At 42.2% G+C, this 14,317-nt stretch overlaps 1 protein-coding gene across 2 annotated transcripts in view; it reads right to left on the bottom strand.

The window, feature by feature from the left end:
* Positions 1 to 14,317, bottom strand: part of LOC149142846 (protein OSB1, mitochondrial-like) — a 77,154-nt gene that overhangs the window by 25,997 nt on the left and 36,840 nt on the right. The window contains exon 2 of one of the 2 annotated variants that reach the window (XM_089447397.1): positions 13,470 to 13,605. In XM_089447397.1, coding sequence (XP_089303523.1) covers positions 13,470 to 13,605 — 136 coding nt within the window. The remainder of the gene's footprint in view (positions 1 to 13,469; positions 13,606 to 14,317) is intronic. The other variant, XM_089447398.1, reaches the window with a different exon arrangement.

The raw sequence follows: 14,317 nt of genomic DNA, 5'->3' as shown, positions 1-14,317 counted from the left end.
TTCATTGCTCATCAAGGTTGGAACATTCATAAAATTTATATCATTTAAATAGATCATGATATACCAAGAATTGAGTGGGGGCTAATGAGAGAGGTAGAGATCAGGCTAGGCTTTTGTCCACACACTTTCATTTTGTCCCAATTGTGCTTTGCCTTTTAACATTCTTCTTTTAATGTGGCTACATACACTTTTATCTTTCTTTCAATTGCATCAACCTCTTAAAGCGAAGTTTATGGGCCCCAACTCAAAGACATGGTACATAGGGAACTAATAAATATAAGCAAGAAGCAATCAACCAAAAGAAGGGAAACGGCAAGGGCGAAAAGTGGTAACTATGGATTACCATGGAGATCCAACATTAATCAATGCCTCTTATTTGTGCCCCTCCTAGGCAATGAAAGAAAAAGCCTCAAGGAGGGTCACACTGGACTAGGGGCGAGCAATAACCAACAAGGTGAGGCAAGGGAACACGAGTACAGTAAAAAGCAGTCAATTATCCAATTAACTCGTGGTCCATACCAGAATGCCTTTAGCCATTAAATAAAAGCACTTGCATACAAAAATGGCTAGTATACCTCATATTTGAATACCCACCTTCATCGAGTGAACTGGTTGGATGAAATAAAACAATGACCAGAGAGTGTCTGATGTTGATTTTGGGTAGCATCAGATGTGCTCTAGCCTTGAAAATTGGTGGAGAGGCTAAGGCACATGGGATCTCCAAGACCCAGAAACCGTATGGAGAAATTCCACCTGCATGAAGAGATATTAAAATAATTAATATTTTTAATGAATTCCTAAGTCTAAACCTTAGGAAAATAAAAATATTAATGCGCATTAATATAATATGTGTGAGAAAGTTCTAAATGACGAGGATCAAGCCAGTTCTAATCTTAGCCGTTGATTAGGGACTTAATCTCAGTCGTTGAATCGTCAACAGGAAAAGTATAAGAGGAGGCTTGAGGGTCAGTTGGAGATACACCAAGAGAGATCAAGAATTCGATTTTTTGGGGCGAGGTTTGCTGAGGAAATCGAGTTAGTGATCAGTTGCAGCGAGGGGCAGTTCAGCAAGGGATTTTCATCCAAGGCTGAAGAATACATAGCAGAGAGGCAATGAAGTGTCGGGAGAGAGCACAGCCCAAGAAGGGCTGACACAGAGGCCAAAGGAGGTAGCGCAGAGGATGCAGAGGGCCATAGAGGCTGACGCAGAGGACGTAGAGGGCTTCAGAGGCAGCGTTGGGAAGTTTCTATGGGGCAGACTAAGAGCAGATCATCCAGGAGAGGGTGACGCAGTTCCAGAGCAATGCTTGGAACAACTTTCACTGTCCAGCACAAGGAACAATCAGAATCACTGTGGGGTTGATCATCCAGTTGTTGATTTGCCGGAATATCTGTCTCCGGATAGAGGTACTACTGCCAAGGATATTCTCTACAGGGTGATCCAATTCTAGCACCCTAGTTGTATTCAAGAATCTGCTTAATAATAAAATCCTCATATCTGGGTTTCCCGCACTGGGTTTTCTCGAGGACGATTGTCCTAAAATAACGATGTCCCTTATGTTATTGTTTCTGTTTACTTCAGTGCATGATCTGTATATCTATGAAAGTTGCATTTGTGTTTACTTCGATGTTTATGAAATTAAATAACTTGTTAATGTCAATAACTAGTAGGAGATAGTAAACCAGAAATTGCAGCAGGGGTTTTGATGTGTTAGATTCAGGAATTTTCACATGGTATCAGAGTGATTGCCGATCAGAGGCCACTGAAGTCACCAGCCAATAAAATCTGAGAATTTGCAGCAAAGAAGCAACTGTCCCGAGAAACAACATTGTTCCAGAGCCAGAGACGCAGAAGGAGATGGGACGTAGTGCAGAGAAGGTGATGTAGAGGCTCACGCAGTGCCTACATCAACACTCTGAGCCAAGTGAAGGTGACGCAGAAGCTGGGAGGAGCCCACGCAGTAGCTGCATCAGCTATCTAAGCCAGCACAAAGGCAGAGGGGGGAAGATCAGACCTACGCAGTGCCAAGTCATCTTTCTCAGCCAGGAAGGATTGACGCAGTGGCCAGGAGGAGTTGATCCAGCTCTCATTGTGATTGCGCAGAGCCAGAAGGGCTCAGATTCTTCAGTTGTCGGGGTTAAGGGAGTTGAGCAGATTTTGATTTGTGGAGTTGGTGGAACGTTGTTTCTGTGAGTACAGAACAGTGTCCAAGGAGACTGAACCAAGGTAGAAGGAAGCACTACCTCAACAGATTTCTAGCCAAGAGATCTAGATCCAGGTTGCAGCGGCAAAGGAGGATTGGAGAGGAGTGATTCGACAATTGACCGAAGGATTCCGAGAGGGAAATCAGGACTCAGAGGGAGCCTAGAGAAGAGGCGCAGAGATGGCAGTGAACGGATTGAGGGATCAAGACAGACTGGATGGGGCTTCCAATTTTGTCATCTGGAAGGCCAGGATCCTTGCAATCCTGGATAAACATCGTATGAAGGACTATGCCTTGAAAATAGTTGTTATCCCAGTTGACCCTAATGCAAATGAGAAGTATGAGGAGGCCAAGGCAAAGGTGAAATGCATGATTCTAGATGGGGTCAAGGATCATGTCATACCACATATTGTTGAGAAGAACACAACAAGGGAGATGTGGCAGACGCTGACCACCTTATACCAGGGCTCTTCCGTGCAGCGGAAGATGTTATTAGAGAATCAGCTAAGGTCATATCAGATGTAGAAGGAGAGGAGATAGATCCGTTCCTTCTCAAGTTGCAAGGAATTCGTGACCAACTTACTTCCATGGGGTCTACACCGGATCCAAAGTTTATGGTCAGGACTGCTCTAAATGCAGTCTCCGAGGACTGGGAGACGTTTGTCCAAAGCATTTTGGGCAGAGCGACTCTCCCCAATTGGGAGGAGATGTGGGCAGCTCTTCGACAGGAAGAGATCAGGAGGTTGACTAAGGTGGGGAGTAGCGGTAAGGGAGTTCGAATCAAGAAAGAGGAGGAGGATGCAGCTCTAGCATCTGCAAGACAACAGGGGGTTCAGAAGAGGAAGAAGAAAGATATCTCCAAGGTCAAGTGCTTCAACTGTGGGGAGCTAGGACATTATGCCTCTCAGTGCCCCAGGAAGAAAGGCAAGGGAGAAGCTTCCGACTCAAAGGCTGCTCCAGCAAAGGCAGAGAAGGATGTCGAGACTGATGACAATTGTGCCATGAGTGCTCATGCGCCTCTAGAGAAGAGGTGGGGAGACATAGAGCTGTAGTCGAGAGGACTACAGAAGAAGAGGGGCAGGATCCTTGAGGTGCCCAAACTCTTGGATCACATCCAGCTACGGGAGCCCTTAACGACAGTAACATGATGACAGGTGTCGAGTGGAGCAAGGTGTGATGGAGCAACAATGGAAGTGCTAGAGTGTCGGAGTCTGTACCAATGCAGTGGAGGTTGCAGCAGTGCGAGAAGCACAAAAGAGGTTGCAGCAGCGCAATGGCAGCAGAGGGAGCATAGGATAGCAACAGAGGTAGCTTCAGCATCACAAGGCTTCCAGACTGACCAAGATGTCAGTGATTGGGTGAAGTCAGTTACTTACTTCTCGGTAACTGAGCTACAGTACAAATGTAGCAGTGGTAGTGGCAGTGTCATGGGCAGCAGTACAGGAAGCAACAGTGCAGTGGATGTGGGGCAGCAGGCCAAGCATCAACACAGAGGACCGATGTGGAGGATCAGTGTGATGCTTCTATGGTGAAGCATTGCTAGAGCACATTCTTCGCTAAGAGGGAGTGTTGATTTTGGGTAGGATCAAATGTGCTCTAGCCTTGAAAATTGGTGGAGAGGCTAAGGCACATGAGATCTCCAAGACCCAGAAATCGTTTGGAGAAATTACACCTAGATGAAGAGATATTAAAATAATTAATATTTTTAATGAGTTCCTAAGTCTAAACTTAGGAAAATAAAAATATTAATGTGTATTAATATAATATGGCTGAGAAAGTTCTAAGTGACGAGGATCAGTCAGTTCTAATCTTCATCGCTGATTAGGGACTTAATCTCGGCCGTTGAATCATCAACAGAAAAAGTATAAGAGGAGACTTGAGGGTTAGTTGGAGATACACCAGGAGAGAACAAGAATTCGATTTTTTGGGGCGAGGTTTGCTGAGGAAATCGAGTTAGTGATTAGTTGCAGCGAGGGGCAATTCAACAAGGGATTTTCATCCAAGGTTGAAGAATACATAGCAAAGAGGCAGTGAACTGCCGGGAGAGACAGCGCAGGCCCAAGAAGGGCTAACGCAGAGGCCAAAGGAGGCAGCGCAAAGGACGCAGAGGGCCGCAAAGGCTGACGCAGAAGCCGTAGAGGTTGACGCAAAGGACGCAGAGGGCTTCAGAAGCAGCGTTGGGAAGTTTCTGTGGGGCAAACTGAGAGCAGATCAGCAGAGAGAGGGTGACGCAGTTCCATAGCAATGCTTGGAGCAGCTTTCGCTGTCCAGAACAAGGAACAATCAAAGTCACTGTGGGGTTGATCATCCGGTCGCTAATTTGCCGGAATATCTGTCTCTGGATAGAGGTACTACTGCCAAGGACATTCTCTGCAAGGTTAGCCAATTCTGGCACCCTAGTTGTATTCAAGAATCTGCTTAATAATAAAACCCTCATATTTGTTGCATCGGTTTTCCCACATTGGGTTTTTCCGGGGATGATTATCCAAAAATAACGGTGTCCCTTGTGTTATTGTTTTTGTTTACTTCAATGCATGATTTGTATGTCTATGAAGGCTGCATTTGTGTTTACTTCTATGTTTATGAAATTAAATAACTTGTTAATGTAAATAACAAGTAGGAGATAGTAAACCAGAAATTGCAATAGGGGTTTCTGATGTGTTAGATTCAGGAATTTTCACAGCTGAGAGGTTGAGAGTGGCTATCTATAGATCATCGTGGAGATGCTAGCTAGCAAGTTGACTGTTGGATCAAAAAAAAATTGGGGAAAAATTCCCCTGGGGTTTACCCACAAGCTAGTGGGTGACAGATCTTTAATGTAGCTTGTGAATACCAAGCCATATATGTGTTATGTAGTTAATACATTGAGTTAATTCATGGTTGAACCTCAACAAACTTGTTGGAAAGATAGTAAACATGTGTTCAAATACTTGATGTGAACGATTCCTTATGGCGTGTAGTATGTAAGGAATGGCAAGTTGCAACTCTATAGATTTGACGATTCATATTGGACAAGAGATCAAAGCATGCAAAAAAGTACTTCTAACTAAAGTTTTAGCTTGGGCACAAGGATGATTTCTTGGTTCAACGAGAAGTTAGTGATAGTTCTCAATTCAGAAAAAGAAGAGTATATGGTAGCCTCTTCAAAAACCAATGAGAAGTTGAAGCCCACATTTACTTACTATTATAATTAGAGTTAGAGTTGCATTAGGCACTCTGAGAATCCAGTCTTCCGTGATCACTCCAACCACGTTGACATCCAATATCATTTCCTGCAAGCAAATAAGGAAGGGTGTAGTGGTCATGGATTGCATTCCTACAAATTCACAACTAGCTAACATTCAAACAAATCCCCTATCAACAAGGAGTTCGAGATGCCGATGAAGAAGATTGGTTTCCTTAAAAACATGTTCCTTGCAAAGAGAGTGTGTTAAATCTTTTTGATGCTCCAAACTCGTTCTCCATTAACCATCCATTTTTGTCATTTCTCATTTTTACACAATTTCTCTTTTTCCCAGTTAAGTTTATAAGCTAGAATTAATTGGTTCACTATTGATTAATCATCAATGAGTTGAACATGTGGCATGTGTTCGCATGTGTTCATCACATAGAGGAGTGTGCTTGGTGTATGTCCACCATATGGAGGAGTGTGATTGGCATGTGTCTACCTAATCTTGGCACATGTCAAGCACACTAATTGTGGAGTTACATACAGAGTGTTTGCCATGTCTTGGCATGTAGCCACAGCATGGAGTGTGCATTAGCGAACAAGTAGTCATTGTAATTATTCTTTCAATGTTAATGAGAAGTTATGTGATTATGGATATAGTGTTCTAGCTTGTTTGTTTCGATTTGCAGATTAAGTATTTATCATATCTACACTTTGTCACTTGTTGGATTGATCTAAATTCTGTTATGCAATGTCTACACTCTTGATGTATACTCCTATGCTTCTACTTTTCAAAAATATGAAATTTTGAAGGGTATTGCTTAACATTTTCAGCTTCAATTGTAGGTTAAAATCTTCGAGTGCACATCTACTATCATGAAATAGGAAATTTAACATACTAAAGCCACAAAACATACATGTTGATGAGAGTAGCTCAAGCAGGTACTTCTGCACAAGTCTAAGTGTCTAGACGTGCTGAAGTCACCTAATTAACCCTTAACCTTAGCAATTACTTTAATTAATAAAGTAAATGAATTTTATAAGATAAAGTGAGTTACTCTAATGAAATGCAAAGGTTATTTGCATAAGTGAATTAGATGAATCTCAACTGTTGATCTCAAGTGATGTTGAGATCTAATCTCAACCATCAATCACTTTGGAGATTAGGGTTGTGGATTCAGTCAATAACTCAAACTTATAAAAGGAAGGCTAGCCTAAAGGAGACACATCTTTGAGCACAAGACACAATGAGATAGTGAGATCCAAGTGATTGGATGAAGGACTTTCATCCAAGTGTGCAGAGTCCGAAGAGGAGTGAAAGGGGCAGCAAGGGAGAAGGATCCAGATCAGCCAAGCAAGAACAAAGGAAGATCTTCACAGGGTTTGATCAGCTGGAATATCTCCAGGTTTTGTTGTATTTGTATTTTAACTCAAAGGGCCATTTTCCCAGGAAGGGAGCCCTTGTATGCTGAAGATTTATTAATGAAATAACAGATTTTGAAGGAAATAAATTTTGTGTGTGTATGAGATTGGTGTATTAATTTGCTTCCGTTGTTATCTTTTCTTTATGTGTTAAAATCCAAATAGTGTTTTTATTTCGTAGATCTGCTAGGCAATAATTAACCAGTAGATGAGGTTAGGGAAAATTAACAATACATGAGTTACTAATACAAATATATACCCTGTTGGAGTGCTACAAATGCTAAACCAATTTTCTAAATATCTTGCAAGAGATTCTCCAAAACACTTGTAGTAATGCTTACAAATATTCATCATGAATTGTAAAACTCCCTATAGCACTTTAACAACTTCAATATTCATCATAACAACAATGTTACAACTTTATGATAAGTTAAACATGTGTCAAGCTTCTCACATTCATGATACATGTTGTACCTAGTGATACTCAGAAGGAGCCATGATTAATTGTAAAAGGGGCAAAGCCTAGTAATCCAAAAAAGATAAAATATGATAATACCAATGTTCCACCAAGACTCTGGTGCAAGGAGACGCGAGTTCAGGGAGACGCACAAGGGGGATGTGTGGGAGTACCCTCAAATTTTAGGGAAATTTCAGGGGTAGAGGACGTCGGGGTATATCATTTTTAATTATATATATATAATTCAAGTTCATATTCTTTGTTCAATAATGAAAGCATAAATATTAAATAGACTAATAGTCATATGGATACCAATTTATTGAAATTTGATCCACACATAAAATTTAAATTCATAATTGAATTAAATAATGGCATACATTGATCCATCCTCATCATTCATTTTGATATATACATCATTCATATGACATACTCATTATTTATCCATACCATGAGATTCAATAAAAAAATTCAATAATGAAATATTCAAATATATTGATCCATATCATTCATCATTCATCATTCTACAATCTACATTGATTTTAAAATTAAATTCACCATTCAACATTCTAGAATCTGAATTGAAAGCAAAACATAATAGTATATTACTAGATACTGAAGCTTTGAGGGGGGATGCCCAAAAGCACCCCTTTTGGGCAGTCTCGTCCCCCACACAAGGGAAATGCACCCCCATGCGTCTCCCCGAGGCTCCCCAAAAAGGGTGCATGGGGAAACGCACCCCCAGTAGACTCTCCATCCTGGGTGCGTGGGGTGCGAGGGGTGTGTGCACCCAACCCTGGGGGACGCGTCCCCGTGGAACACTGGATAATATTGATATCAAAGTGAAAATTATAGTGAATGAATGAGATCTCTTTATATAACATTGAATGGGATAGTCGTTAGCTTGTTGGAATTTCTAAGTCTATCCGTTAGAAATTCTTCCTGTACTATCTGATTTATTTCTTCCTACTTGTTCAGTTACTTAACAAGTTATTTACCATGTAAATACTGAAAATAAATACAAGTACAGTATCAACACATACAGATCATCAACTGAAAGAAACAAGCACACAAGTGACACAGTTATTTTTGGACTAATGTCCCCGAAAAAACTCAATGCGAGAAAACGGTGCAGCTATCAGAGGGTTTTATTATTAAGCAGCTTCAAAATACAATCTGGGTGCCAGAAATGGGTCACCCAACAGAGAATGCCCTCGGCAGTAGTACCTCTTAGTCAAAAACAGATATTCTGACTAAATCACTGGAGGAATGATCCCACAGCAACACTGCAACACTTTTGCTGCTCTTTGTCACCCATATAAGGACTATGTCAGCCTATCCAGCTCTACAACTCCAATCTATCCCACGAAATCTCCCAACGTTAGCCTCTAAGGTCCGCGTTAGCCTCTCTGGCCCAGCGTCAACCTATTTGGCCCAGCATTAGCCTCTTGAGGCTCTGTGTCAGCCTCTGGAGCCTCTGCATCTCCCACGTTAGCCCTCCTCGGGCTCTGCGCAGCTCCTGGCTGCCTCTGCGTGGCCTCTGGCTGCCTCTGCGTGGCCTTTGGCTGCCTCTGCGTGGCCTCTAGCTGCCTCTGCGTCAACCCTCTCCCGACTTCTGTGTTGATGCTCACGATACTATCTTTGCTTCTCTGCTACTATATTCACTGCCCCTCAGCTGCAACTCTGATCACTCCTTCGATTTCCTCAGCAAGCCCTGCCCCAGAAAATCGAATTCTTGATCAACTCGGTGTGTTCTCCAACTGACCCTCAAGCCTCTTCTTATACTTTTCTCGTTGATAATTCAACGACCGAGATTAAGTCCCTAATCAACGACTAAGATTAGATCTGGCTTGATCCATGACTTTTGGACCATTCTAACTCAGTTTTATATTAATTCACATTAATATTTTATTTTTCCTAAGTTTAGACTTAGGAACTCCATTAAAAATATTAATTATTTTAATATCTCCCAAACTGGTTAGATTTTGCCCAAACCATTTCTAGGTCTTGGAGATCTCATGTGCTTTAGCCTCTCCACCAATTTTCATGGCTAGAGCACATCCGATGCTACCCCAAATCAACACTCCCTCTTAGCGAGGATTATGCTCTAGTAATACTCCTCACAGAGTATCACCCTGATCATCGGACATTGGTCCCTGTGCTGATGCTAGGCCTGCTGCCCAACATCCTTTGCACTGCTGCATCATGTACTGCTACCCATGGCCCCGCCACTGCCACTGTTGCATCTGCATTGCATCCCCTCTCATCATGCTGCATCGTGTTGCCCATAGCACTTCCACTGCTAACTGTTGCACTGCAACTCAGTTATTGAGAAGTAAGTAACAGATCCTCCCGACTCTGACATCTCTATCAGGCTAGAAACACTCCCGATGCTAAAGCTCCCTCTGTTGCTGACAAGTGCTCCCTCTGCAGACCTCTGCGCTGCTGCAACAACTACATGCCTCTCGCATTGTTGCTTCATGTTGTCTTGGGACTCATGCACTGTAGCCCTCTCTATCACCCCATCTGCATCCATCTCTACTGACATCGGCCAGTCCTGCTACTCCTTTTTGAGGCTCCCGTAGCCAGGTATAATCCAAGAGGTTGGGTACCTCGAGGATCCTGCCCCTCATCACCTATAGTCTGTCTGACTACAGCTCGATGTCTTCTCACCTCTTCTCTCGAGGTGCATGAGCACTCATGGCACAGTCGTCATCAGCCTCCACTTCCTTCTCCGCCTTAGCCGACGCAACCTTGGTCTCAGACGTCTCTCCCTTGCTCTTCTTCCTAGGACACTAGTTCGCATATTGACCCAGTTCCCCACAATGGAAGCACTTGACCTTGGAGAGGTCCTTCTTTCTTTTCCCCTGCTTTCCTGCAGATGTGAGAGTCGTATCTTCTTCTTCCTCCTTTTCGATTCTGACCCCTTTTTCGCTACTCCCCGCCTTGGACACTCGTCTAATCTCTTCTTGACGAAGAGTCACCCACAGTTCCTCCCAATCTGGAAGGCTCGTCCTGCCCAGTATGCTCTGGACAAATACCTCCCAATCCTTTGAGACTACGTTCAATACGGTCATCACCATCAGTTCCTGATCTGATGTGGCCCCTATGGAAGTTAGCTGATTACGGATCTCCTTAAATCCACCGAGGAAGACATCTATCTGCTCTCCCTTCTGCATTTGATATGATCGCAGTTGGTTTTCAAGTAACATCCTCCTTTGCACAGAAGTATGTTGGTACAATTTCTTCAAGGCCTCCCACATCTCATTTGCCGTCTCCTTCTCGGCAATGTGTGGCACCACATGATCCTTGACACCATCAAGGATGATGCACTTTGCCCTAGCCATTGCCTCCTCGTACTTGTCATTTTCAGCTAGGTCAACCAGGATTGCTATCGTTTTCAAGGCGAAGTGTTTGATGCGATACCTATCTAGAATGGACAAGATCCTGGCCTTCCAGACTACGAAGTTTGAAGCTCTGTCTAGTCTATCCTAATCTCTTAGCCCATTCACTGCCATTTCACTGCTCCTCTTTCGACTCTTTCAAGTCTCTCTACTTCCCGTCTGGAAGTTCTCGGTTTGACTCCCTTTGAGCCTCGATTTCCCTTCTGGAAATCCCTCTGCCAATCCTCGGCAACAACTCCCTCCTCCTTGGTCTTGCCCTGTTAGGTACTGTTCTAACCACAGTACCCCACTAGCTTCGCTCCGCAACTTACCCACAGTGTCCTATGCCTAAGCAGTCTGAAGGTTAAAGCCTCTAGGCTCAACACTATCCCAGCACCGACACAATCTGCACCTCCTGGCCACAGCGTTGATCCTTCCTAGTTGAGAAATATGATCGGGCACTGCGTAGGTCAGGTTTTCTCCTCTCTGCCTTAGTGTTGATCATCCTCCTGGCTCGAACTGATGACGCAGGCTCTCTGAGTCACCCCTTTCTTGCTACTTTCTGCTAGGAACAACTTTTGTCACTCGGGACAGTTGTTTCAGTTGTTGTTGCTATGCTCGAATGATGCCTTCAGTTATCCTATGATCTGCAACCATGCTCTGATACCATGTTGGAATTTCTAAGTCTATCCATTAGAAATTCTTCCGATACTATCTGATTTATTTCTTCCTACTTGTTCAGTTACTTAACAAGTTATTTACCATGTAAATACTGAAAATAAATACAAGTACAGTATCAACACATATAGATCATCAACTGAAAGAAACAAGTACACAAGTGACACAGTTATTTTTGGACTAATGTCCCCGAAAAAAAACCCAATGCAGGAAAACAGTGCAGCTATCAGAGGGTTTTATCATTAAGTAGTTTCAGAATACAATTTGGGTGCCAGAAATGGCTCACCCAACAAAGAATGCCCTCGGCAGTAGTACCTCTCAGCTAGAGACAGATATTCCAACTAAATCACCAGAGGAATGATCCCACAACAACACTGCAACACTTTTGCTGCTTTCTGTCACCCTAATAGGGACTACGTCACCCTATCCAGCTCTCCAGCTCCAATTTGTCCCACGAAATCTCCCACTGTTAGCCTCTAAGGTCTGCGTGAGCCTCTCTGGCCCAATGTCAACCTATTTGGCCCAACGTCAGCCTCTCGAGGCTCTGCGTCAGCCTCTGGAGCCTCTGCGTCTCCCATGTTGGCCCTCCTCAGGCTCTGCACAACTCCTGGCTGCCTCTGCGTGGCCTCTGGCTACCTCTGCGTCAACCCTCTCCCAGATTCTGCGCTGATGCTCCCGGTACTATCTTTGCCTCTCTGCTACTGTATTCACTGCCCCTCAGCTACAACTCTGATCACTCCTTCGATTTCCTCAGCAAGCCCTGCCCCAAAAAATCGAATTCTTGATCAACTCGGTGTGTTCTCCAACTGACCCTCAAGCCTCTTCTTATACTTTTCTCGTTGACAATTCAACGACCGAGATTAAGTTCCTAATCAACGGCTAAGATTAGATCTGGCTTGATCCATGACTTTTGGACCATTCTAACTCAGTTTTATATTAATTCACATTAATATTTTATTTTCCCTAAGTTTAGGTTTAGGAACTCCATTAAAAATATTAATTATTTTAATATCTCCCAAACTGGTTAGATTCTACCCAAACCATTTCTGTGTCTTGGAGATCTCATGTGCTCTAGCCTCTCCATCCATTTTTGTGGCTAGAGCACATCTGATGCTACCCCAAATCAACATAGCTTATGTGGTTGAGTGCTTTGAATTTGATGCAGGACATTTCAATGTCGATTCCCCGAGCTATGTGATGTTGGTTGCATGCCTCATTCGATATCCATGCTAGGTCAAATGTTTTAATCAATGTTGATGACTTTCGACGGGAATTTTCCCACAAGATATTCCTTCGAAATTAAATAGCATTGTATAGGTGGGTTATAATAATAGCCGTGGCCCTAGGGAATAATTAATGCAGTAATTAGCTACTACCCATCATCTTGAATAATCACTTGAGAATCCAAAAGAGCAGATAGGTTTGTCTATACCATTCTTATTTAAACAACATCCTTATATCAATCCCATACACTAAGCAATGACTAAGAACATGCCTAAGCAATGGCAAGCAATGAAATGCACAAGGCAATTCAAAGCCTTCAAATGGCAAGGATACTGCCATAACTTGACTATGCTTTTGTATCTCTTAGTTAATCAACAGATAATTCCAGTTGGCCCTAAATAGCTAAGGAAATTTTTTTATAACTGACCTGACTGAATCCATTAGAAAGAAAACCAGTCTGCAGACAATATGAGGTTTTTGCCAAACCATAACCTTGATAAGTTGATAACCCATGAAAGAACAAAATATAATTGAGACAAGGAAGAATTAAAGACCATGGTATCATGTAAAATGCTCCATATATTCTTCCCATGACATAATTCAAAATCAGCTACTAGAAGATGTCATCACAGAATCCAATAAATTATCTTAGCCCCATGAGGTTCATGTAGGAAACCAATCCTCAGTTTCTGTAATTTATACAAGATAATCATCCAATGCCAAAGAAAATATTCAAGCTCTATCAACATAAAAGCACAATGAGACATTTACAGAAAACACCCATGAGTCAGAGTTTAAAATGTTTAATAGAGCTCACCATTTCATGTAGTCTAGACTCTAGATAAAGCTCATTACTGCAAATATTTATAAAATATCAGCTTGCTCAAAATTCCTATCAAATGTGACAGTGAGAAAAGAATTTAGTCACAGTAAACCTTATACACCTTTGGCTTATCATATTCACCATCTGCTCTCCATGAAGCGAAGCGACCGGAGACACAAACTTCATCCTTTAGTTTGAGATGTAGTGCAGCAGTTTCTGCCAACTCATCATAAAATATCAAGGGAAGCCTGCAGATCATGAAAGATATTGATTAATGATAAACAACAACTCAAAACAATTTTGCAATTGCAACAGATATATCTTACAGTTGAGACAAGTATGTAATTTATGAACCATTAAAAAAGAAGAATAAATCAGTCTACTATGCATAGTTTCAAGCATGCAGCAAAGATTATCATGGTCAAATCAAAAGTAAAATAGAAATGCACGAGGGGATAGATTCAATAAATCAAATGATAATCTTTGGTGGACAAAATGTATTCATGAGCATAAGGAGGAAGAATCATCATGTCTACCTATCTATGGATCTGGGAATGGACAAGCTGATGATTCCTCCCCCTCCCAAAAACATCAGTAATAAAAACATAGAATGTCCAATCTTCAATCAAAATGCAGGAAGAAGCCATCGTATTATAGGAATTAACAAAATGATTTTATTGAATGGCCTGCATGTTTTCAAGGGAAAAGAAGAGGCCAGAAGAGTCCACGATCAAGAAATTCATTGAGGATAGTAGGGGCAGGCCAACAGGTATAAAATTAAACCTTTAAAACAGAAAAAGTAGGTTCAGACATGTCAGGTTATAGATGCAGATAAACTATAGAACTTAGCAAAAAGAAAAATCAGTTAGACACTCAGCAAGCATAGTGGGGAAACACCTCTAGGTTGTATCCTATCACCACAAAATCTAGCAGCCCTAGTGCAAAGCCTCACTAGGCAAC

The sequence above is a fragment of the Pinus tabuliformis genome, chromosome X (assembly GCF_031772625.1).
Source record: "Pinus tabuliformis cultivar Carrire ecotype Pingquan chromosome X, CPIR1, whole genome shotgun sequence".
Taxonomy (NCBI): domain Eukaryota; kingdom Viridiplantae; phylum Streptophyta; class Pinopsida; order Pinales; family Pinaceae; genus Pinus; species Pinus tabuliformis.
The sequence above is the reverse complement of the archived record's forward strand: the minus strand, read 5'-3'. Positions and strand labels throughout refer to the sequence as shown.